Source organism: Salmo salar, chromosome 02 (assembly GCF_965601325.2).
Source record: "Salmo salar chromosome 02, fSalSal1, whole genome shotgun sequence".
Lineage (NCBI taxonomy): Eukaryota > Metazoa > Chordata > Actinopteri > Salmoniformes > Salmonidae > Salmo > Salmo salar.
Genome location: NC_138292.1, coordinates 87,110,023 through 87,137,561, shown reverse-complemented (window position 1 = coordinate 87,137,561; position 27,539 = coordinate 87,110,023). Strand labels below are relative to the sequence as shown.

At 42.5% G+C, this 27,539-nt stretch overlaps 1 protein-coding gene across 1 annotated transcript; it reads right to left on the bottom strand.

Moving 5' to 3' along the window:
* Positions 1–631: 631 nt before the first annotated feature.
* On the bottom strand, positions 632–23,355 carry LOC106595616 (uncharacterized). Its single transcript, XM_082967943.1, has 2 exons — positions 22,753–23,355; positions 632–3,157 (listed from the first exon to the last, which is right to left on the bottom strand). The coding sequence occupies exons 1-2, from the start codon at positions 23,135–23,137 to the stop codon at positions 1,833–1,835; spliced, it is 1,710 nt and encodes a 569-aa protein (XP_082824069.1). The 5' UTR covers positions 23,138–23,355; the 3' UTR covers positions 632–1,832.
* Positions 23,356–27,539: the final 4,184 nt, after the last annotated feature.

The window sequence follows — 27,539 nt, the reverse complement described above, 5'->3', positions numbered from 1 at the left end:
ATGCCTCAGGACTACATGGCCTGATGACTCCTGGCTGTCCCCAGTCCACCTTGTTGTGCTACTGATCCAGTTTCTGCATTCTGCCTGCGGCTATGGAACCCTGACCTGTTCACCGGACAAGCTATCTTGTCCGGGTCCTGCTGTTTTCGACCATATCTCTCTCTACCGCAAAGAACATACATAAGCAGAGCTGTGGGAGACCACCTCAAGCCCCTGGTAGAGCCAGGGGTGGTGTTTACCACTCCACCACGCCTTCAGCAGGCTGGAAAAGTGGGATTGATCTGGTTGATCCATTTGTTTGTTTCAGTTTTCAGTAGTAGTAGATGAATTAGATGTATTGTTGATTCAAACATTTTCATTTTCAACAAAAATGCACTGGGTTGGTTGAAAAGTGATACTAAACTTTCATACCATGCACTATTTTCATATTAAGATGGACCAAGATATGTGTTGCTTTTGCACATATTTGTGCATTGATTTTGCAAAAGTCTGATTGGTCAGTCATTGGGTTAATTTGTTTTACAATATGTTCAAATTAAATCAAGCTTTATTTAAATGTTACATGAAATGTAAATATGATGAAATATCAAAACCAAATGTACACCCATTTGTTAATATGTATTAGCAATAATTATATTAATGAATTAATTATGAGAAAAATGTATCTTTTGTCAGGCTGAATGTTTGAAATATGAGGTGATTTGAGTCATGCTTCTTCAGTAGTGGAATAAAGACAATTAGCATTTGAATGTTGTCAAGAAATACTGGAGTGATGTAGGATTGTTTATCAAATTGATTATAAACCAACTTATTATACTGTGTCCATGTGTATAGGCTGCAAGTACGTTGAAATTAAGTTGTTTTCAAGTCATTGAAACAACGACCTGAAAATATATTTTTAAAACAGAACGTATATTGAACGTCAGGCATAGTCTATTTTCAACGACATGATGCTAGGTGGGATATCCCTAATGTCAAAACACAGTTTTAACGTGTGTAAATCAATAACCAATATGCAAAAACAGTTTGGGATTAATTGAAAACCTAAACATAAAATGTGCTATATACACAAACATCTGCCACAATAGTCATATTACTTATATTTTTTAAATAAACGAGCACCTTATAAACTGCACAAGCACCAGAAACACTGTTGTTTTGACGACTGGCACTAAATCGATTACGGGGGGAAATCAGGTTGTACGTGCTGTTGAAACTAACACAACTAAATAAAACACATGTAAATGGGAGATATATTTTACCTCACTGGTTAGAGGACAACCTGCAGAAGACAGTCAGTTATATTTTGAAGTGATGCATTTAAATTTAGGGGTCCCCAGAACGAAGAGAAACGAAACACTTATTTGTCATCACTCATATTGATATCACGGTGAAATCAATTGCATGAGAGGAGAAAGATGAGGTTGCACATCCTGTTAAAACTAACAGCTCAAAAACCACATGGAATCTGGGATAATCTGGGATAACGTCGATAATGTGTACATCACTGGTTGAAGAACAATTTGTAGAAAACAGCTAGCTACATTTTGAAGTGTTGCATTTTGATTCCAACGTGGTAAGCGTAACAGATCTCTTTTTTTGGGTCACTTTTGAATAAATCTCATAAATTGTATTCTTTCAATTCTGAGCCTGTATTTTTCCAATGAGGGTAATATCCATATCATGCTGAAATCAATAGAACAGGGGGCAAATGTTTAAGGTTCTACATTGTGACATCATTAAAATACTGCTACTACAATGTTAAAACATTCTACATTGTGACATCATTAAAATACTCCTTCTACAATGTTAAAACATTCTACATTGTGACATTATTTCATTGATATTATGAAACAACTCCATGTATGTATTTTCTGATGTTTAATCAGAGATCTTTTACCAGAGTATGTCTTCCCACATTGATTACAGCTATAATATTTCTCTCCTGTGTGTGTTTTCTGGTGAATAGTCAGCTGGCTAGACATAACAAATCTCTTCCCACATTGATTACAGCTATAAGGTTTCTCTCCTGTGTGTGTTCCCTGGTGTGATTGTAATGTAGATGATTTTGAAAAGGTCTTCCCACAGTCAGAGCAGCTATAAGGTTTCTCTCCAGTGTGAATTCTCTGGTGTGATTGTAATGTATATAATTTTGTAAAGGTCTTCCCACAGTCAGAGCAGCAATAAGGTTTCTCTCCAGTGTGAATTCTCTGGTGTGATTGTAATGTATATAACTTTGAAAAGGTCTTCCCACAGTCAGAGCAGCAGTGAGGTTTCTCTCCAGTGTGTATTCTCATATGTGCTATCAGGTTGCATAGCTGAGCAAAACTCTTCCCACATTGATTGCAGCTATAAGATTTCTCTCCTGTGTGTTTTTTCTGGTGTGATTTAACATTTCCTGAGGTAGCAAAACTCTTTCCACAGTCAGAGCAGTGGTAAGACTTCTCTCCGGTGTGTGTTCTCTGGTGTATGGTCAGATGGCTTGATGAAACAAAACTCTTCCCACACTGATCACAGCTATAAGATTTCTCTCTTGTGTGTGTTCTCTGGTGTATAATTAGCTGACTAGATGTAGTAAAACTCTTCCCACATTGATCACAGATATGAGATTTCTCTCCTGTGTGTGTTCTCTGGTGTATAGTCAGACGGCTAGATGAAACAAAACTCTTCCCACATTGATTACAGCTATAACATTTCTCTCCTATGTGTGTTCTTTGGTGTACAGTCAGCTGACTAGATGTAGTAAAACTTTTCCCACATTGATCACAGCTATAAGGTTTCTCTCCAGTGTGTGTTCTCTGGTGTGTTTTCAGGCTGCTTGGAACATTAAAACTCTTCCCACATTGACCACAGCTATAAGGTTTGTCTCCCGTGTGAATTCTCTGGTGTGTTTTCAGGCTGCTTGAAACAGTAAAACTCTTCCCACATTGATCACAGCTATAAGGTTTCTCTCCTGTATGGATTCTCTGATGTCTTTTGAGGTCTGTTGAAGAGGTGAATCTCTTCCCACAGTCAGAGCAGCAGTGAGGTTTCTTCCCTGTGCATTTCCGCTGCTGTTTCTTGAGGAGTTCTGAAGTGGAGAGACTTTCCTCTGCCTCGTCCGCTTCATGATGTTGTTGAAGCTCCCCAGAGGATCCACGATAGTCATGTCTCTCTCCTGTGTGAACAGCAAAGTCAGACAGAAGGTTAAAGGCCCCAATAGCAGAAATCCACTGTTTATTTTAGCTAAAAGGTGATGCCCATGATGTTGTGTACAAACTTATTTGACAATTGTCTTAATAACACCAGTCAAGTGAGCAACAATGCCATATTTAGTCATTTTTTTCACCTTCGTAGTAAAGGGGATGATTGTAGACTAGAAATACGTTTTTAAAGTTGCTGAAATCCTAAGCAGTGTGCCAGATGACTTTTGGTCACCAATATAGGCCCCTTTCTGTGTTTAATAAAATTGCCGTACGAGCGCGATGTGCACACAATTTGGTTGCAGAAACTCCTCCCTGCTAAAGGAGAAAATCGTCCCTGCTAATGCAGAAACCGCTAGTTATGGATGTAGTACATCTGCGTGGAGCAAAAATGGTGGGCGAAGATTTGTGGTTTTTCACAATGTATTCTGAATATTACCACACATAATCAGAGCAAGATCAGGAGTGCTACTCAAGGAAAATCACATTAAGCTCTATGTCGTTATTCACGAATTCCCCACCATGGGGGAAAACTCAGGGAAGTTCTCATAGAATGACAACAAAAATAGCCTCCATTTCACTCTATTTTTGGATTGAATGTTCTGCTTAATATAAATGTTTGTGTCATCCTCACAATTCAACTGCTTTATACTTAAAAAACACTTCAACTTCAACCAGTAAAATGCTCTTTGGCTAGCTTTGCTACCAGCTTAGCATTAGCATTCAAGCTAACAACTGCTGTGTCCAAAATAGGTATTTTGCAACTATCACAACCAAATATTATCTTAGCGACTGTTCAAGCAACAATAAAAACAACAATTGTAAGCCTATGAGAAGCCCAAAATTATTTTTGTTTAGAAGTAATAACCTGGTAAATCTAGGCTGTTGAATGGTCCCAGATGGTGAACACACAGTCCAGTTCTAAGTGAATGATGTCAGGCCCAACTGCCTGTAAACACACAGTCCAGTTCTAAGTGAATGATGTCAGGCCCAACTGCCTGTAAACACACAGTCCAGTTCTAAGTGAATGATGTCAGGCCCAACTGCCTGTAAACACACAGTCCAGTTCTAAGTTAATGATGTCAGGCCCAACTGCCTGTAAACACACAGTCCAGGTCAAAGTGAATGATGTCAGGCCCAACTGCCTGTAAACACACAGTCCAGTTCAAAGTGAATGATGTCAGGCCCAACTGCCTGTAAACACACAGTCCAGTTCAAAGTGAATGATGTCAGGCCCAACTGCCTGTAAACACACAGTCCAGTTCAAAGTGAATGATGTCAGGCCCAACTGCCTGTAAACACACAGTCCAGTTCAAAGTGAATGATGTCAGGCCCAACTGCCTGTAAACACACAGTCCAGTTCTAAGTGAATGATGGCAGGCCCAACTGCCTGTAAACACACAGTCCAGTTCTAAGTAAATGATGGCAGGCCTATGTGCAAATGGCTTGTTTGTTTTAAGGTCTACTGTGGCTCTGATTGGCTATTGCGCATCGGAATGTGTAGACGAGAGAGATGTTTTATCAGGTTGTATTTACTGCAGAGTCTATTAATTCTCCAAACACACAGCAGCTTTCCCACTCTATTGCTATAGAATGTCCACAAATGCCTTGGAATGTTAGGGCTACACACCAATAGGTAAGTGTGAAAAAAAATAACATGTAGGACCCATAACTTCACCTAACAACAACATAGACCTACTGTAGGACCCATAACTTCACCTAACAACAACAACATAGACCTACTGCAGGACCCATAACTTCACCTAACAATAACATAGACCTACTGTAAGACCCATAACTCTGCCTAACAACAACATAGACCTACTGTAGGACCCATAACTTCACCTAACAACAACATAGACCTACTGTAGGACCCATAACTCCACCTAACAATAACATAGACCTACTGTAGGACCCATAACTTCACCTAACAACAACATAGACCTACTGTAGGACCCATAACTTCACCTAACAACAACATAGACCTACTGTAGGACCCATAACTTCACCTAACAATAACATAGACCTACTGTAGGACCCATAACTCCACCTAACAATAACATAGACCTACTGTAGGACCCATAACTTCACCTAACAACAACATAGACCTACTGTAGGACCCATAACTTCACCTAACAACAACATAGACCTACTGCAGGACCCATAACTTCACCTAACAATAACATAGACCTACTGTAGGACCCATAACGCCACCCACTTTGCCAAAGCACAGCCCCCACACCACTAGAGGGATGTCTCCAACCACCAACTTACCATCCTAAGACAAGGCCGAGTATAGCCCACAACGATCTCCGCCATGGCACAACCCAAGGGGGGGCGCCAACCCAGACAGGAAGACCACGTCAGTGACTCAACCCACTCAAGTGACGCACCCCTCCCATGGACGGCATGGAAGAACACCAGTAAGCCAGTGACTCAGCCCCTGTAAAAGGGTTAGAGGCAGAGAATCCCAGTGGAAAGAGGGGAACCGGCAAGGCAGAGACAGCAAGGGCGGTTCGTTGCTCCAGCCTTTCCGTTCACCTTCACACTCCTGGGCCAGACTATACTTAATCATAGGACCTACTGAAGAGATAAGTCTTCAGTAAAGACTTAAAGGTTGAGACTGAGTCTGCGTCTCTCACATTGGTAGGCAGACCATTCCATAAAAATGGAGCTCTATAGGAGAAAGCCCTACCTCCAGCCGTTTGCTTAGAAATTCTAGGGACAATTAGGAGGCCTGCGTCTTGTGACCGTAGCGTACGTGTAGGTATGTACGGCAGGACCAAATCAGAAAGATAGGTAGGAGCAAGCCCATGTAATGCTTTGTAGGTTAGCAGTAAAACCTTGAAATCAGCCCTTGCCTTAACAGGAAGCCAGTGTAGGGAGGCTAGCACTGGAGTAATATGATCAAATTTTTTGGTTCTAGTCAGGATTCTAGCAGCCGTATTTAGCACTAACTGAAGTTTATTTAGTGCTTTATCCGGGTAGCCGGAAAGTAGAGCATTGCAGTAGTCCAGCCTAGAAGTAACAAAAGCATGGATAAATTTTTCTGCGTCATTTTTGGACAGAAAGTTTCAGATTTTTGCAATGTTACGTAGATGGAAAAAAGCTGTCCTTGAAACAGTCTTGATATGTTCTTCAAAAGAGAGATCAGGGTCCAGAGTAACGCCGAGGTCCTTCACAGTTTTATTTGAGACGACTGTACAACCATCCAGATTAATTGTCAGATTCAACAGAAGATCTCTTTGTTTCTTGGGACCTAGAACAAGCATCTCTGTTTTGTCCGAGTTTAAAAGTAGAAATTTTGCAGCCATCCACTTCTTTATGTCTGAAACACAGGCTTCAAAGCTTGTGGCTGTAGTTTCACCTGGATACTAAAGCCTGTGGGGTTAATCAGCTACATACTCCTCTCATGACTGTGTTAGTGTTTGGAGCGAGCAGTCGCACCACGCTTCACTCCACAGGTAATATTACACTTCACTACATTACAACGGCTTGATTTGTTTGATCTGAGCAATTCTTCTTAGCTAGCTACATAGCCGTCTTTGTATCAAAGATAATTGTGTAGTTTAGAGTAATTGAGTAATTATCGAGGCTAGCTATCTTCGTCCTCCTAACGTAGTCAACACTGCTAGCTGCTAGCTAGCTAGTCATCACTGCTAGCTAGCCAACTTCTAGCCAACTTCTACCGACTAGCAGCACTGCAGAAACTATTACATTACAACGTAACGACTTGATTAGTGTGGTGTTAGTGTTAGTTAGCCAGCTACATAGTTGTCTTTGCTGTCTCTGTATCTAAGATAATTGTGTAGTTTGAGTTTGAGTAATTATCGAGGTGAGCTAGCCAGCCGCGACGCGGCGCCAGACTTAGTCAACACACGTAGTCATCATTAACCCACTGCCAGCTAGCCAACCGTTACCGACTAGCAGCGCTGTAGATACTAATACTTTACAACGGAACGATTTGACTAGTGCAGTGTTACCTAGCTAGCTACTTAGTTGTCTTTGTCATAGCTTGATAATTGTTAGCTAGCCAGCCATCGAGGTTAGCTAGCCAGCTATTTCCGTCCCCCGCCACGCCATTTTTCCTAACCCAGCCAACTATTACCGACGAGCAGCATTGTAGAAACTAAATACATTACAAGGAACGTCTTGATTAGTGTTATGTTAGCTAGCTAGCTACAAAGTTGCTTTGTATCATGACAAGGTGTAGTACTGAAACTATCGAGGTTACCTAGCCAGCTACACGTTCAAAGTCAACAACGCAGCCACTGCTAGCTAGCCTACTCCACCAGCCAGCAGTACTGTATCATTTTAGTCAATAAGATTTTTGCAACGTAAGCTTAACTTCCTGAACATTCGAGACGTGTAGTCCACTTGTCATTCCAATCTCCTTTGCATTAGCGTAGCCTCTTCTGTAGCTTGTCTACTATGTGTCTGTCTATCCCTGTTCTCTCTCCTCTGCACAGGCCATACAAACGCTCCACACCGCGTGGCCGCTGCCACTCTAACCTGGTGGTCCCAGCGCGCACGACCCACGTGGAGTTCCAGGTCTCCGGCAGCCTCTGGAACTGCCGGTCTGCGGCCAACAAGGCTGAGTTCATCTCAGCCTATGCTACCCTCCAGTCCCTAGACTTCCTGGCGCTGACGGAAACATGGATTACCACAGATAACACTGCTACTCCTACTGCTCTCTCCTCGTCTGACTACGTGTTCTCGCATACCCCTAGAGCGTCGAGCCAGCGGGGTGGTGGCACTGGAATCCTCATCTCTCCCAAGTGGACATTCTCTCTTTCTCCCCTGACCCATCTGTCTATCTCCTCATTTGAATTCCATGCTGTCACAGTTACCAGCCCTTTCAAGCTTAACATCCTTATCATTTATCGCCCTCCAGGTTCCCTTGGAGAGTTCATCAATGAGCTTGACGCCTTGATAAGTTCCTTTCCTGAGGATGGCTCACCTCTCACAGTTCTGGGTGACTTTAACCTCCCCACGTCTACCTTCGACTCATTCCTCTCTGCCTCCTTCTTTCCACTCCTCTCCTCTTTCGACCTCACCCTCTCACCTTCCCCCCCTACTCACAAGGCAGGCAATACGCTTGACCTCATCTTTACTAGATGCTGTTCTTCCACTAATCTCATTGCAACTCCCCTCCAAGTCTCCGACCACTACCTTGTATCCTTTTCCCTCTCGCTCTCATCCAACACTTCTCACTCTGCCCCTACTCGGATGGTATTGCGCCGTCCCAACCTTCGCTCTCTCTCTCCCGCTACTCTCTCCTCTTCCATCCTATCATCTCTTCCCTCTGCTCAAACCTTCTCCAACCTATCTCCTGATTCTGCCTCCTCAACCCTCCTCTCCTCCCTCTCTGCATCCTTTGATTTCCTCTGTCCCCTATCCTCCAGGCCGGCTCGGTCCTCCCCTCCTGCTCCGTGGCTCGACGACTCACTGCGAGCTCACAGAACAGGGCTCCGGGCAGCCGAGCGGAAATGGAGGAAAACTCGCCTCCCTGCGGACCTGGCATCCTTTCACTCCCTCCTCTCTACATTTTCCTCTTCTGTCTCTGCTGCTAAAGCCACTTTCTACCACTCTAAACTCCAAGCATCTGCCTCTAACCCTAGGAAGCTCTTTGCTACCTTCTCCTCCCTCCTGAATCCTCCCCCCCCCCCCCCCCCCCCCTCATCCCTCTCTGCGGATGACTTCGTCAACCATTTTGAAAAGAAGGTTGACGACATCCGATCCTCGTTTGCTAAGTCAAACGACACTGCTGGTCCTGCTCACACTGCCCTACCCTGTGCTTTGACCTCTTTCTCCCCTCTCTCTCCAGATGAAATATCGCGTCTTGTGACGGCCGGCCGCCCAACAACCTGCCCACTTGACCCTATCCCCTCCTCTCTTCTCCAGACCATTTCCGGAGACCTTCTCCCCTACCTCACCTCGCTCATCAACTCATCCTTGACCGCTGGCTACGTCCCTTCCATCTTCAAGAGAGCGAGAGTTGCACCCCTTCTGAAAAAACCTACACTCGATCCCTCCGATGTCAACAACTACAGACCAGTATCCCTTCTTTCCTTTCTCTCCAAAACTCTTGAACGTGCCGTCCTTGGCCAGCTCTCTTGCTATCTCTCTCAGAATGACCTTCTTGATCCTAATCAGTCAGGTTTCAAGACTGGGCATTCAACTGAGACTGCTCTTCTCTGTGTCATGGAGGCTCTCCGCACTGCTAAAGCTAACTCTCTCTCCTCTGCTCTCATCCTTCTTGACCTATCTGCTGCCTTTGATACCGTGAACCATCAGATCCTCCTCTCCACCCTCTCCGAGCTGGGCATCTCCGGCGCGGCCCATGCTTGGATTGCGTCCTACCTGACAGGTCGCTCCTACCAGGTGGCGTGGCGAGAATCTGTCTCCGCACCACGTGCTCTCACCACTGGTGTCCCCCAGGGCTCTGTTCTTGGCCCACTCCTATTCTCGCTGTACACCAAGTCACTTGGCTCTGTCATATCCTCACATGGTCTCTCATATCATTGCTATGCAGATGACACACAATTAATCTTCTCCTTTCCCCCTTCTGACAACCAGGTGGCGAATCGCATCTCTGCATGTCTGGCAGACATATCAGTGTGGATGACGGATCACCACCTCAAGCTGAACCTCGGCAAGACGGAGCTGCTCTTCCTCCCGGGGAAGGACTGCCCGTTCCATGATCTCGCCATCACGGTTGACAACTCCCTTGTGTCCTCCTCCCAGAGTGCTAAGAGCCTTGGCGTGACCCTGGACAACACCCTGTCGTTCTCCACCAACATCAAGGCGGTGACCCGATCCTGTAGGTTCATGCTCTACAACATTCGCAGAGTACGACCCTGCCTCACACAGGAAGCGGCGCAGGTCCTAATCCAGGCACTTGTCATCTCCCGTCTGGATTATTGCAACTCGCTGTTGGCTGGGCTCCCTGCCTGTGCCATTAAACCCCTACAACTCATCCAGAACGCCGCAGCCCGTCTGGTGTTCAACCTTCCCAAGTTCTCTCACGTCACCCCGCTCCTCCGCTCTCTCCACTGGCTTCCAGTCGAAGCTCGCATCCGCTACAAGACCATGGTGCTTGCCTACGGAGCTGTGAGGGGAACGGCACCTCCGTACCTTCAGGCTCTGATCAGGCCCTACACCCAAACAAGGGCACTCCGTTCATCCACCTCTGGCCTGCTCGCCTCCCTACCTCTGAGGAAGCACAGTTCCCGCTCAGCCCAGTCAAAACTGTTCGCTGCTCTGGCACCCCAATGGTGGAACAAGCTCCCTCACGACGCCAGGACAGCGGAGTCAATCACCACCTTCCGGAGACACCTGAAACCCCACCTCTTTAAGGAATACCTGGGATAGGATAAAGTAATCCTTCTAACCCCCCCTTAAAAGATTTAGATGCACTATTGTAAAGTGGTTGTTCCACTGGATATTATAAGGTGAATGCACCAATTTGTAAGTCGCTCTGGATAAGAGCGTCTGCTAAATGACTTAAATGTAAATGTAAATGTTCTAGCGAGGGCAATTTTGGGGCTTCACCATGTTTCATTGAAATGTACAGCTGTGTGTCGTCCACATAGCAGTGAAATTTAACATTATGTTTTCGAATGACATCCCCAAGAGGTAAAATATATAGTGAAAACAATAGTGGTCCTAAAACGGAACCTTGAGGAACACTGAAATTTACAATTGATTTGTCAGAGGACAAACCATTCACAGAGACAAACTGATATCTTTCCGACAGATAAGATCTAAACCAGGCCAGAACTTGTCCATGTAGACCAATTTGGGTTTCCAATCTCTCCAAAAGAATGTGGTGATCGATGGTATCAAAAGCGGCACTAAGATCTAGGTGCACGAGGACAGATGCAGAGCCTCGGTCTGACGTCATTAAAAGGTCATTTACCACCTTCACAAGTGCAGTCTCAGTGCTATGATGGGGTCTAAAACCAGACTGAAGCGTTTCGTATACATTGTTTGTCTTCAGGAAGGCAGTGAGTTGCTGTGCAACAGCTTTTTCTAAAATTTTTGAGAGGAATGGAAGATTCGATATAGGCCGATAGTTTTTTATAATTTCTGGATCAAGATTCGGCTTTTTCAAGAGAGGCTTTATTACTGCCACTTTTAGTGAGCTTGGTACACATCCGGTGGATAGAGAGCCGTTTATTATGTTCAACATAGGAGGGCCAAGCACAGGAAGCAGCTCTTTCAGTAGTTTAGTTGGAATAGGGTCCAGTATGCAGCTTGAGGGTTTGGAGGCCATGATTATTTTCATCATTGTGTCAAGAGATATAGTACTAAAACACTTTAGTATCTCCCTTGATCCTAGGTCCTGGCAGAGTTGTGTAGACTCAGGACAATGGAGCTTTGGAGGAATACCCAGATTTAAAGAGGAGTCTGTAATTTGCTTTCTAATGATCATGATCTTTTCCTCAAAGAAGTTCATAAATGTATTACTGCTGAAGTGAAAGCCATCCTCCATTTGCGAAGGCTGCTTTTTAGTTAGCTTTGCGACAGTATCAAAAAGAAATTTCGGATTGTTCTTATTTTCCTCAATTAAGTTGGAAAAATAGGATGATCGAGCAGCAGTGAGGACTCTTCGATACTGCACGGTACTGTCTTTCCAAGCTAGTCGGAAGACTTCCAGTTTGGTGTGGCGCCATTTCCGTTCCAATTTTCTGGAAGCTTGCTTCAGAGCTCGTGTATTTTCTGTATACCAGGGAGCTAGTTTCTTATGACAGATGTTTTTAGTTTTTAGGGGTGCAACTGCATCTAGGGTATTGCGCAAGGTTAAATTGAGTTCCTCGGTTAGGTGGTTAACTGATTTTTGTCCTCTGACGTCCTTGGGTAGGCAGAGGCAGTCTGGAAGGGCATCAAGGAATCTTTGGGTTGTCTGAGAATTTATAGCATGACTTTTAATGCTCCTTGGTTGGGGTCTGAGCAGATTATTTGTTGCAATTGCAAACGTAATAAAATGGTGGTCCGATAGTCCAGGATTATGAGGAAAAACATTAAGATCCACAACATTTATTCCATGGGACAAAACTAGGTCCAGAGTATGACTGTGGCAGTGAGTAGGTCCAGAGACATGTTGGACAAAACCCACTGAGTCGATGATGGCTCCGAAAGCCTTTTGGAGTGGGTCTGTGGACTTTTCCATGTGAATGTTAAAGTCACCAAAAATTAGAATATTATCTGCTATGACTACAAGATCCGATAGGAATTCAGGGAACTCAGTGAGGAACACTGCATATGGCCCAGGAGGCCTGTAAACAGTAGCTATAAAAAGTGAGTGAGTAGGCTGCATAGATTTCATGACTAGAAGCTCAAAAGACGAAAACGTCATTGTTTTTTTTTTTGTAAATTGAAATTTGCTATCGTAAATGTTAGCAACACCTCCGCCTTTGCCGGATGCACGGGGGGTATGGTCACTAGTGTAACCAGGGGGTGAGGCCTCATTTAACACAGTAAATTCATCAGGCTTAAGCCATGTTTCAGTCAGGCCAATCACATCAAGATTATTATCAGTGATTAGTCCATTGACTATAACTGCCTTGGAAGTGAGGGATCTAACATTAAGTAACCCAATTTTGAGATGTGAGGTATCACAATCTCTTTCAATAATGGCAGGAATGGAGGAGGTCTTTATACTAGTGAGATTGCTAAAGCGAACACCGCCATTTTTAATTTTGCCCAACCTAGATCGAGGCACAGACACGGTCTCAATGGGGAAAGCTAAGCTGACTACGCTGACTGTGCTAGTGGCAGACTCCACTAAGCTGGCAGGCTGGCTAACAGCCTGCTGCCTGGCCTGCACCCTATTTCATTGTGGAGCTAGAGGAGTTAGAGCCCTGTCTATGTTCGTAGATAAGATGAGAGCACCCCTCCAGCTAGGATGGAGTCCGTCACTCCTCAACAGGCCAGGCTTGGTCCTGTTTGTGGGTGAGTCCCAGAAAGAGGGCCAATTATCTACAAATTCTATCTTTTGGGAGGGGCAGAAAACAGTTTTCAACCAGCGATTGAGTTGTGAGACTGCTGTAGAGCTCATCACTCCCCCTAACTGGGAGGGGGCCAGAGACAATTAATCGATGCCGACACATCTTTCTAGCTGATTTACACGCTGAAGCTATGTTGCGCTTGGTGACCTCTGACTGTTTCATCCTAACATCGTTGGTGCCAACGTGGATAACAATATCTCTATACTCTCGCCAGTTTTAGCTTTAACCAGCACCGTCTTTAGATTAGCCTTAACGTCGGTAGCCCTGCCCCCTGGTAAACAGTGTATGATCGCTGGGTGATTAGTTTTAAGTCTAATACTGCGGGTAATGGAGTCGCCAATGACTAGGGTTTTCAATTTGTCAGAGCTAATGGTGGGAGCCGTCGGCGTCTCAGACCCCACAACGGGAGGAGTAGAGACCAGAGAAGTCTCGGCCTCCGACTCCGACTCGGTTAATGGGGAGAACCGGTTGAAAGTTTCTGTCGGCTGAATAAGCGACACCAGTTGAGCATTCCTACAGCGTTTCCCTCCAGAAGCCATGAGAAAGTTGTCCGGCTGCGGGGACCGTGCGAGGGGGTTTATACTAACGTTACTATCTATACTTACTGGTGGCACAGACGCTGTTTCATCCTTCCCTACACTGAAATTACCCTTGCCTAACGATTGCGTCTGAAGCTGGGCTTGCAGCACAGCTATCCTTGCCGTAAGGCGATCGTTCTCCTGTATATTATAAGTACAACGACTGCAATTAGAAGGCATCATGTTAATGTTACTTAGCTTCGGCTGTTTGAAGTCCTGACGAACCATGTCCAGATAAAACCTCCGGGGTGAAAAAGTTGAATGAAAAAAGTTGAGTGAGGGAAAAAGTAAAAATATACGGTAATGAAAAAGTAAAAAACCGTCAGGTAGCAAAGTAAGATCGGCAACAAAACGCACAGCTGCGTAAACAAGTCTGCAAGTTGAATAACATCTACTATATGTAGGCTACTGAGCTTGTCTGATGCTTTAAGCACCATGATTACAAATTTAGACACACAAATGACTCGAAGAAAATAACCTCTTCAGAAATTCTGCCGTTATGCTCCTGAAGTTTCCAGTAATAGACTCCACCAGCAGTCAGCAGCCTTTTCCATTTGGAGTGCCAATTTATCTGACCATTTCTACTGATCTGGTGCCAGTTAGGATTTTCATATTCACATTTTACTGGAACAGTTTCATTTAATTTATAATAGTAATAATAATTATAATAGTCTTTGTATCTCAACATCATTTTCTGTGGTTAATCTACATTCTACATAAATGAAAATTATACAAATCTAAAAGTAACTTTTATTGCCAACTATGTAAAAATAGCCTCCATAAAGCCAACAAATAAAAACATTGCAGCCTGCAGATATATTATATATATATATATATATATATATATATATATATATATATATATATATATATATATATATATATATATATATATATATAATTGGCTACACATGGCCTGTCTGCAAGGAACTGGAAACATTGTATCAACTATGTATTAACTTGGTTTGTCCCGCTAGCAAACCTTGTATAAAATATTCTGGGCCATCAGAGTTTCCTGCCCCAGTGAGTTCTGGACAGACAGACACAGCTATAGACCAAGGGATAATTAGTTATCAGGTAGGCCTATTTTATGACGTTTCCATTGGATTAGAGGATTGTTTATTTTTTTAAATCATGCTGAGTGGTTATCTAAAGGGAGAGAGCTGGAAATATATTTCCAATCTGCTACATTAAGGAACTATTGTCTTTCTCAATGGATGTAAAAACAGACTTTGTTTACTTGCTGTTTGAGGTGAAGAAAAAAATAATTTTAGATTGACAGGAGCACTACAAACAAAAGACAATTAATAAATTGACAAAACTAATAAATGGAATGAAATAAACCAACATGTTTCTCACCAGTGTAGCATAGGTTATAAGCTCTGTAAACAACGTGTCCACACAACAATAAGACTGTAATAATAATATATGGAATGCATTAACAGAAGTTACCGTAACCAAACAAACATTGTAGATGATACATGATGGGAATTAATGGTAAATGTAGAACTGGTGATATATATATATATATATATATATATATTGGGGAATTGATAGACACTAACAATCAAAGGGCAAACAATTCACACCATAAAGTTAGGAAACAATGAATGTGCACTGTTAGATTCTGAGTGTCACGTCCTGACCAGTATAAGGGTTATTTGTTATTGTAGTTTGGTCAGGACGTGGCAGAGGATATTTTGTTTATGTGGTTCGGGGTGGTGATTTATTTAGTAGGGTGTTTGTTTAGTTAGTTCCGGGTTTTTGGGGTTATGTTCTATGTTTGTATTTCTATGTGGTCTCTAGTCTTTTGTATTTCTATGTCTAGTTTATTGGCGTTGGACTCTCAATTGGAGGCAGGTGTTTTCTAGTTGCCTCTGATTGAGAGTCCTATATATGGGTATGTGTTTGGTTTAGTGTTTGTGGGAGATTGTTCTTGGATTGCTGTGTTGCCTTCAAGACTGTTATTTTGTCGTTCATCGTTTTGTTATTTTTGTATACGTGTTTGTTTGGTTTTTTCCTTCTTTTCCCATCAATAAAGAAGATGAGTATACATGTCCCTGCTGCGTTTTGGCCCTCTCCTTACAACAACCGTGACACTGAGTTAAACTTGGAACATTGTTATACTCAGCAGTATAGTACCTGAGGACTGATAGAGACTGGTTTTTACCTCATAAGTTAATGGTTATCTGTAGGAGCCAGATGGCTGTGGTAGAGGTCGACCGATTATGATTTTTCAACGCTGATATCGATACCGATTATTGGAGGACCAAAAAGGCCCGGTGCTGATTAATCGGCCGATTTCTTAAAAAAAAATAAAAAATAAACATGTATTTGTAATAATGACAATTACAACAGTACTGAATGAACACTTATTTTAACTTAATATAATACATCAATAAAATCAATTTAGCCTCAAATAAATAATGAAACATGTTCAATTTAGTTTAAATAATGCAAAAACAAAGTGTTGGAGAAGAAAGTAAAAGTGCAATATGTGCCATGTAAGAAAGCTAACGTTTAAGTTCCTTGCTCAGAACATGAGAACATTTGAAAGCTGGTGGTTCCTTTTAACATGAGTCTTCAATATTCCCAGGTAAGAAGTTTTAGGTTGTAGTTATTATAGGAATTATAGGACTATTTCTCTCTATACGATTTGTATTTCATATACTTTTGACTATTGGATGTTCTTATAGGCACTTTAGTATTGCCAGTGTAACAGTATAGATTCCGTCCCTCTCCTTGCCCCTACCTGGGCTCAAACCAGGAACACATCGACAACAGCCACCCTTGAAGCAGCATTACCCATGCAGAGCAAGTGGAACAACTACTCCAAGTCTCAGAGCGAGTGACGTTTGAAACGCTATTAGCCCGCACCCCGCTAACTAGCTAGCCATTTCACATCGGTTACACCAGCCTAATCTTGGGAGTTGATAGGCTTGAAGTCATAAACAGCGCAATGCTTGAAGCATTGCGAAGAGCTGCTGGCAAAAAAAAATGCTTACGAGCCTGCCGGTGCCTACCACCGCTCAGTCAGACTGCTCTATCAAATCATAGACTTAATTATAATATAATAAACACACAGAAATACGAGCCTTAGGTCATTAATATGGTAGAATCTGGAAACTATCATCTCGAAAACGAAACGTTTTTTCTTTCAGTGAAATACGGAACCGTTCCGTATTTTATCTAACGGGTGGCATCCCTAAGTCTAAATATTCCTGTTACATTGCACAACCTTCAATGTTATGTCATAATTACGTAACATTCTGGCAAATTAGTTCGCAACGAGCCAGGCTGCCCAAACAGTTGCATATACCCTGACTCTGCGTGCAATGAACGCAAGAGAAGTGACACAATTTCACCTGGTTAATATTGCCTGCTAACCTGGATTTCTTTTAGCTAAATATGCAGGTTTAAAAATATATACTTCTGTGTATTGATTTTAAGAAAGGCATTGATGTTTATGGTTAGGTACAGTCGTGCAACGATTGTGCTTTTTTCGCAAATGCGCTTTTGTTAAATCATCCCCCGTTTGGCGAAGTTGGCTGTCTTTGTTAGGAAGAAATAGTCTTCACACAGTTCGCAACGAGCCAGGCGGCCCAAACTGCTGCATATACCCTGACTCTGTTTGCAAGAGGTGACACATTTTCCCTAGTTAAAATAAATTCATGTTAGCAGGCAATATTAACTAAATATGCAGGTTTAAAAATATATACTTGTGTATTGATTTTAAGAAAGGCATTGATGTTTATGGTTAGGTACACGTTGGAGCAATGACAGTCCTTTTTCGCGAATGCGCACCGCATCGATTATATGCAACGCAGGACAGGCTAGATAAACTAGTAATATCATCAACCATGTGTAGTTAACTAGTGATTATGATTGATTGATTGTTTTTTATAAGTTTAATGCTAGCTAGCAACTTACCTTGGCTTCTTACTGCATTCGCGTAACAGGCAGGCTCCTTGTGGAGTGCAATGTAAAGCAGGTGGTTAGAGCGTTGGACTAGTTAACCGTAAGGTTGCAAGATTCAATCCCGAGCTGACAAGGTCAAAATCTGTCGTTCTGCCCCTGAACAAGGCAGTTAACCCACTGTTCCCCGGTAGGCCGTCATTGAAAATAAGAATGTGTTCTTAACTGACTTGCCTAGTTAAATAAAGGTGTAAATCAATAAAAAGAAATCAGCAAATCGGTGTCCAAAAATACCGATTACCGATTGTTATGAAAACTTGAAATCGGCCCTAATTAATTGGCCATTCCGATTATTCGGTCGACCTCTAGGCTGTGGAATGTGCTGAGGGGGAGACTTGGATCAAGGGTGCTGAGGTCAGATCCCCTTAAGGGAGAAACAATGGTTTATTATCCTATCACTTCTTCTTCCTGTCAGACCATAAAAGATGTTTGGATTGGAGAGAACGAGGAGTGTCTAAATTGGAGTATATATATTTGGTGGAAACATGATGTCTGAATTACAGCTGTATTGACACTCTGGGAAGAATTTAACTTAGTTAAGCTTTTTCCTAGTGTCTGTTGAGTCATTTACTCTGAGAAAATTAGAACCTAACAGCACGAATTGGTGGGAGAGAGCGTTCTTCTGGAACCTTCTGGAGAGAGACATGCCTTGAGCATCTTATAGCAGCAGGTGGACACTACAACATCTCTGAGCCTTCTTCTCATGAAAACATCTGAACAGTAGAAAGGGAGTAACAATCAAAGGGAAAACAATGAAGTTAGGAAACAGTGAATGTGCACCAATTGGTGGAAGAGAGATGCCTTGAGTATCTTTTTTTTTTTTTCAAGCCTTATTTAACTAGGCAAGTCAGTTAAGAACAAATTCTTGTTTACAATGACGGCCTACCCCGGCCAAACCCAGACATGCCTTGAGCATCTTATACCGGGGTGGACACTACAACAACTCTGAGCCTCACATGAAATAACCGTCTTTCATCTAGTCTGTGTAGTGGTGAGCACACTGGCCATCTGGCACAGACGGGGTGTCACATACTACAAGATTATTCACTTGGTCGTGAGGATTCTCCATGCCACCACGTTCTCTCTAAAACAATGACGTGATGATGTGATTAGATTGTTAACGTAGCTAGAACAAGCTGTGGCTCAAAGCAGCCGCATAAAACTTTTTCAGTCAGACATTCACCCTTACACTACAGAGTTGAAATATCTACCAAACATTTTGAATAACATTGCTTGTGAACATCAAAGCTGTAACGATTTCCCACTGGCTTTGGTTAAAGGCAAATACAAACACATACTAGTAGTCATCTCTCCTGCTGGAGTCGACACAACGTCATCATCTCCATGGCTTCTTCTCTGGTGAGCTCTCATTGGCTATTTCTGATCACCGTTCTCAAAACATGTCATTGCACACCTCACACTGCAAGAGCATTGCAGATTATGTGCAGATAAAATCAAACATGTTTGAAAATATTGGGACATCTGGGACTGCTCAAAGATGTGATCAGTAGCCCTCAGATTGTGTCTCTGACCAGCTCACATTAAACGAGTGTCGGTGACGGCCACACACCCCGAGTAGGCAACGACATGGGGACTTCGTCCCGATCACAAAAACTTGTCAGACAGCTAAATCGGGGCCAAAATCATGTAGTGTACACACCCCTTCTTGTACTGTGCCACCCCCACAGCCTCCGCAATGGATTAGTCCACTGAAACAGCGCAAGACAGGTGTCTTGTGCCATAAAAAACAAATATAATTTGCTCGACTAAAAAGATGTTGGTCGACCAACAGCCTATCGACCAGTCGACTAAATGGGGTCAGGCATTATAGACATTGATTCTTGAAGAATATAACTTATAAATGCCTCAAATGTTTCAACCTGTATGCTCTATGCCCATCAGAAACCAAAACATAAGCTTGTATAACGCCACTGTTCATAAACAAGCACTGTATAGCCTCAATCTGGTTAAACTATCGTAATGACATCATGGATGGCCAGTCCTTGTTTCATAGTGTAGTGAATTCAGGGGGTAGCCCTGAGCAGAACTCAAACCTGGGTCCAGTGACAATCAAGCTTATGACAGTACTGTGCAGCCGTCTTCATAGACCTGGCCAAGGCTTTCGACTCTGTCAATCACTGTATTCTTATCGACAGACTCAGTAGCCTTGGTTTCTCTAATGACTGCCTCGACCTGGGTCACCAACTACTTTGCACACAGAGTTCAGTGTGTCAAATCGGAGGGCCTGTTGTCCGGAGCTCTGGCAGTCTCTATGGGGGTACCACAGGGTTCAATTCTCGGGCCGACTCTTTCTCTGTATATATCAATGATGTCGCTCTTGCTGCGGGTGATTCCCTGATCCACCTCTACGCAGACGACACCATTCTGTATACTTCTGGCCCTTCCTTGGACACTGTGCTAACTAATCTCCAAATGAGCTTCAATGCCATACAACACTCCTTCTGTGGCCTCCAACTGCTCTTAAACGCTAGTAAAGCCAAATGCATGTTTTTCAACCGGTCGCTGCCCGCACCCGCCCGACTAGCATCTCCACCCTGGACGGTTCTGACCTAGAATATGTGGACAACTCTAACTACAAATACCTAGGTGTCTGGGTAGACTGTAAACTCTCCTTCCAGATTCATATTAAACATCTCCAATCCAAAATCAAATCTAGAATCGGCATTCTATTTCACTCCTTCACTCACGACGCCAAACTTACCCTAGTAAAACTGACTATCCTACCGATCTTCGACTTCGGCGAAGTCATCTACAAAATAGCTTCCAATACTCTACTCAGCAAACTGGATGCAGTCTATCACAGTGCCATCCGTTTTGTTACCAAATCACTTTATACCACCCACCACTGCGACCTGTATGCTGTAGTCAGCTGGCACTTGCTACATATGTCGCCAGACCCACTGGCTCCAGGTCATCTATAAGTCTATGCTAGGTAAAGCTCCGCCTTATCTCAGCTCACTGGTCACGATAACACCCACCCGTAGCACACATTCCAGCAGGTATATCTCACTGATCATCCCCAAAGCCAACACCTCATTTTGCTGCCTTTCCTTCCAGTTGCTGCCAATGACTGGAACCAATTGCAAAAATTGCTGAAGCTGGAGACTTATATTTCCCTCACCAACTTTAAACATCAGCTATCGCTGCAGCTGTACATAGTCCATCTGTAAATAGCCCACCCAATCTACCTACCTCATCCCCATACTGTTTTTATTAACTTTTCTGCTCCTTTGCACACCAGTATCTCTACTTGCACATCATCATCTGCTCATTTACCACTCCAGTGTTAATCTGCTAAATTGTAATTCTTCGCTACTATGGCCTATTTATTGCCTACCTCCTCACGCCTTTTGCACACACTGTATATAGACTTTATTTTTTTCTACTGTGTCATTGACTTGTTTATTGTGTTATTGGCTTGTTTATTCCATGTTATTCCATGTGTAACTCTCTGTTGTTGTCTGTCACACTGCTTTGCTTTATCTTGGCCAGGTCACAGTTGTAAATGAGAACTTGTTCTGGTTAAATAAAGGTAAAATAAAAAACATTTAAAAAAACTTATGCCAAGATGTCTTAACTTCTTGACAAGGTTGCTACAATAGCTTTCTCTATGAATTTGAGAGTGGTTACATTTCTCCAGCCCCCATCCCCCAGCTGTTTACCAAACCAAGTCTCAGGGCTGCCATTTTGTTGCTGTATAAATCCTAGTTTGCCCTTTTAAAAAAGCCACATCAACCAACCAATCTGCAGTTGAAACAATAACAAAGCAGTAATTCCACCACTGTTTTGGTAATAAGATGATGATGGGTCTGGAGAAATGTAACTAGTCTCAAATTCATAGACAGACCTACGGATGCAAGGACTGACCACCCATGATATCACCATTATAGTTTTAACCATGTTGAGGCTATACAGTGTTGATTTACATTGTTTCTAAACATTGGAGTAAAAAAAAGCTTATTTGGGGTTCTGATGGGGTACAACAGTTTAACTAAGCTCATGAGGCATGTGTTATATTCTTCAAGAATCAATGGCTATACAGTGCATTTGGAAAGTATTCAGACCCCTTCACTTTTTCCACATTTTGTTACAGCCTTATTCTAAAAATGATTAAATTAAATGTTTTCCTCATTAATCTACACACAATACACTATAATGATAATATGAAAACCTTTTTTTTTGCACATTTATTAAAATAAAAAACATGAATAAGTATTCAGACTATGAGACTCTAAATTGAGATCAGGTGTATCCTGTTTCGTGACTCTCAGACCATGAAAAACAAGATTCTCTGGTCTGTTGAAACCTAGATTGAACTCTTTGGCCTGAATGCCAAGCATCACGTCTGGAGGAAACCTGGCACCATCCCTACGGCGGCAGGGACTGGAGGACTAGTCAGGATTGAGGGAAAGATGAACAGAGCAAAGTACAGAGAGATCCTTGATGAAAACCTGCTCCAGGCCACTCAGGACCTCAGACTGGGGGGAAGGTTCACCTTCCAACAGGACAACGACTCTAAGCACACAGCCAAGACAACGCAGGAGTGGCTCCGGGACAAGACTCTGAATACTTTTTTCTATGCAGAGAACAATGGGAGACAGTCCCCAAAGTGTGCCAAGCTTGTAGTGTCATACCCAAGAAGTCTCAAGGCTGTAATCGCTGCAATAGGTGCTTCAACAAAGTACTGAGAAAAGGGTCTGAATACTTATTAAATGTGATTTCAGTTGTTTTTTACAAAATTGCAAAACTGTCAAAAAATCTGTTTTTGTTTTGTAATTGTGTGTAGATTGATGATGGAAAAAAATATATATTTAAACCGTTTTAGAATAAGGCTGTAACATAACAAAATGAGGGGAAAGTCAATGGGTCTGAATAATTGAAAAGTCCAAATAGGGATGAGGCAATGGCGGATTTCCCCTTTAACACCACACATCAGTTCAACAACTGCAGAGTTTGTGCCTCTGTTTTTAAGACAGTACTTACTAGTGTTAATCAGGGAACGGTTTCCCAAAACCATCTTACGGCTAAGTTCATCGTTAGAACCATTGGATGCCTTAATATGGCTTTGGGAAACCGGACCCAGATATCCAATTTCCTCCTCCTTTTTCAATGTGACAGTCATCCCCCCCTCCTCCTCCTCCACGCCTGCATCTTCCTCTGTCTCTTCCTCCTCTTCTTTAACTGTAACTTCCTCCTCCTCTTTCACTCTGAACGCGTCTTCCTCTTCTTTCACTGAAACGTCTTTCTCTTCTTCTTTCACTGTAACAGCTTCACCCTCTACTTGTTTTTGTATAGTGACATCCTCCTCTTCCTCCTCTTCTTTGACGACAGCTTCTTTAGCAGGAGGAGAGTAGCTTCGTGAACTCATGGTCGGGGATGTTAGCTAGGCTAGTGATAACGTAATCAGCCCGCTAGCTGACTAATAACATCGTAAATATGAAATTAAATCGGATAACTAACTAGACGACAGGAGTGGGTTTAAAACGCAGTGGCTAATATACACTAAAGCGTCTCAAGCGCTTTATTGGTTCGGCTATTTTGTCTAGCAAGCTACCATGGTGTCTGATTAACTGTTGTTGCTATTGAAAGAAGAGTTCCGTCCACTACATTATACGTCACACTAACAGCATTACCTTAAATTCCCAGACCGCCATCTGCTGATTGGAGTGGGTAACGCAGTTGAGTAAAATGTAGATTTAATTTTCAGACAAAAGGTTAACGGTTGGAAGCATGAGTTTTTACCCGCCAATGTAACAACACAGTGTGGTTAAAGACTTAGTAACGTAGAAGCAGTCACAATATGTACAAAAAATGAACATGCTTAACGTTAATTTTGTCACACCAGACTCGATCAGGTCATGCAGTTTGAAATATCAAAACGAACTCTGAACCAACTATATTAATTGTGGGACTGGTCGAAAAACATGAAACATTCAAGGCAATTTAGATAGCTTGCTGTTGCTAGCTCATTTGTCCTGGGATATAAACATGGAGTTGTTATTTTACCTGAAATTCACAATGTCCTCTACTCAGACAATTAATCCACAGATAAAACGGTAAACCGAGTTTGTTTCTAGTAATCTCTCCTACTTCAGGCTTCTTCTTCTGAGTCAAATACTAAATGTTCAGTGAATGTGAGTATATTTGGGTGGTTTACGTAATTAACTTTCCTACTAACCTTCTAAAAGTTGACGTGCCAAAATCTTACCAAAACATTCATTATTCTACTAACTATGCTCACCAATGTAGCTGACCGATGTAGAGAGAGACAAGTGCCTTAGCAGAATGTTTTTTGTGATGGGGTAATACAGTTGAAACATTTGAGGCATTTATAAGTTACAGTTGAAGTCGGAAGTTTACATGCACTTAGGTTGGAGTCATTAAAACTCGTTTTTCAACCACTCCACAAATGTCTTCTTAACAAACTACAGTTTTGACAAGTCAGTTAGGACATCTACTTTGTGCTTGACACAAGTAATTTTTCCATAAATTCTTTACAGACAGATTATTTCACTTGTAATTCACTGTATCACAATTCCAATGGGTCAGAAGTTTACATACACTAAGTTGACTGTGCCTTTAATCAGCTTGGAAAATTCCTGAAAATGGGAGAAAAAAAAATTCTGATCGGTTAATTTACATCATTTTAGTCAATTGGAAGTGTACCTGTGGATGTATTTCAAGGCCTACCTTCAAACTCAGTGGGAAAATGGGAAAATCAAAAGAAATCAGCCAACACCTCAGAAAGAAAAATTGTAGACCTCCACAAGTCTGGTTCATCCTTGGGAACAATTTCCAAATGCCTGAAGGTACCACGTTCATCTGTACAAACAATAGTATGCAAGTATAAACACCATGGGACCACGCAGCCGTCATACCGCTCAGGTAGGAGACACGTTTTGTTCTGTCTCCTAGAGATGAACGTACTTTTGTGCGAAAAGTGCAAATCAATCCCAGAACAACAGCAAAGGACCTTGTGAAGATGCTGGAGGAAACAGGTACAAAAGTATCTATATCCACAGTAAAACGAGTCTTATATCGACATAGCCTGAAACGCCGCTCAGCAAGGAAGAAGCCACTGCTCCAAAACCGCCATAAAAAAAGACAGACTACGGTTTGCAACTGCACATGGGCATACAGACTGTACTTTTTGGTCTGATGAAACAAAAATAGAACTGTTTGGCCATAATGACCATCGTTATGTTTGGAGGAAAAAGGGGGAGGCTTGCAAGCCGAAGAACACCATCCCAACCGTGAAGCACGGGGGTGGCAGCATCATGTTGTGGGGGTGCTTTGCTGCAGGAGGGACTAGTGCACTTCACAAAATAGATGTCATCACGAGGAAGGAAAATTATGTGGATATATTGAAGCAACATCTCAAGACATCAGTCAGGAAGTTAAAGCTCGGTCGCAAATGGGTCTTCCAAATAGACAATGACCCCAAGCATACTTCCAAAGTTGTGGCAAAATGGCTAAAGACAACAAAGTCAAGGTATTGGAGTGGCAATCACAAAGCCATGACCTCAATCCTTTATACATTTTGTGGGCAGATCTGAAAAAGCGTGTGCGAGCATGGAGGGCTACAAACCTGACTCAGTTACACTAGCTCTGTCAGAAGGAATGGGCCAAAATTCACCCAACTTATTGTGAGAAGCTTGTGGAAGGCTACCCGAAACGTTTGACCCAAGTTAAACAATTTAAAGGCAATGCTACCAAATACTAATTGAGTGTATGTAAACTTCCGACTTCAACTGTATATTCTTCAAGAATAAATGGCTATTAGGGCTGACCCCAATTAGTCGACTAGTCAATTGTTTGGTCGATAGGCTGTTGGTCGACACAATATTTTTTTTGTCAAACAGTCGCAAATATACAGTATTCAGACCCCTTGACTTTTTCCACATTTTGGTACGTTACAGCCATATTGTAAAATTGATTCAATTGTTTTTTCCCCCCTCATGTATCTACACACAATACATCACAATGCCAAAGGAAAAACTGTTTTTTAGAAATATTTCCAAATGTATATTTATATAAAAAAGGAAATATCATATTAACATAAGTATTCAGACCCTTTACTCAGTACTTTGTTGAAGCACCTTTGGCAGCGATTACAGCCTCGAGTCTTCTTGGGTATGAGACTACAAGCTTGGCACACCTGTATTTGGAGAGTTTCTCCCATTCTTCTCTGCAGATCTTCTCAAGCTCTGTCAGGTTGGATGGGGAGCGTCGTTGCACAGTTATTTTCAGGTCTTTCCAGAGATGTTCCATCGGGTTCACGTCCGGGCTCTGGCTGGGCCACTCAAGGACATGTGTTGTCTTGGCTGTGTGCTGTGTGGGTCATCAAGGATCTCTCTGTACTTTGCTCCGTTCATCTTCCCCTCGATCCTGACTAGTCTCCCAGTCCCTGCCGCTGAAAAACATCCCCATAGCATAATGCTGCCACCACCATGCTTCACTGTAGGGATGGTGCCAGGTTTCCTCCAGACGTGACGCTTGGCATTCAGGCCAAAAAGTTCAATCAAAGTTTCATCAGACCAAAGAATATTGTTTCTCATGGTCTGAGAGTCTTTAGGTGCCTTTGGCAAACTCCAAGCGGGCTGCCATGTGCCTTTTACTGAGGAGTGGCTTCCGTCTAGCTTCTCTACTATAAAGGCCTGATTGGTGGAGTGCAGCATAGATGGTTGTCCTTCTGGAAGGTTCTCCCATCTCCACAGAGGAACTCTGGAGTTCTGTCAGAGTGACCATCGGGTTCTTAGTCACCTCCCTGATCAAGGTCCTTCTCCCCCAATTGCTCAGTTTGGTCGGGTGGCCAGCTCTAGGAAGTGTCTTGGTGGTTCCAAATTCTTCTATTTAAGAATGATGGAGGCCACTGTGTTCTTCAAATTAATCGGTATTGGCTTTTTTTGGTCCTCCAATAATTGGTATCGGCGTTGAAAAATCATAATCGGTCGACCTCTATTACAATCTTCTTACGTTTTTAAGAATGATTGAGGGCACTGTGTTCTTGAGGACCATCAATGCTGCAGACAGTTTTTGGTACCCTTCCCCAGATCTGTGCCTCAACACAATCCTGTCTCAAAGCTCTACGGACAATTCCTTCCACCTCATGGCTTGGTTTTTGCTCTGAGATGCACTGTCAACTGTGGCACCTTATATAGACAGCTGTGTGCCTTTCCAAATCATGTCCAATCAATTGACTTTACCACAGGTGGACTCCAATTAAGTTGTAGAAACATCTCAAGGATGATCAATGGAAACAAGATGCACCTGAGCTCAATTTTGAGTCTCTTAGCAAAGGTCTGAATTCTTATGTAAAGAAGGTTTTTCTGTTTTTTTATTTTTAATACATTTACAAACATTTCTAAGAACATGTTTTCACTTTGTCATTATGGGGTATTGTGATGTCATTATGGGGTATTGTGATGCCATTATAGGGTATTGTGATGTTATTATGGGGTATTGTGATGTCATTATGGGGTATTGTGAAGTCATTATGGGGTATTGTGATGTCATTATGGGGTATTGTGATGTTATTATGGGGTATTGTGTGTAGATTGATGAGGAAAAGTTTTTATTTAATCAATTTTAGAATAAGGCTGTAACGTAACAAAATGTGGAAAAAGTCAAGGGGTCTGAATACTTTCCGAATGCACTGTAGGTCTATCCATTGGTGGGAGATGGACATTTAAGCTGATCAACACTCTCTTTAAATAACTAACTTGTTGACTGATTGATCCATTCTACCTTCCATCCTGAAATGAATGTTA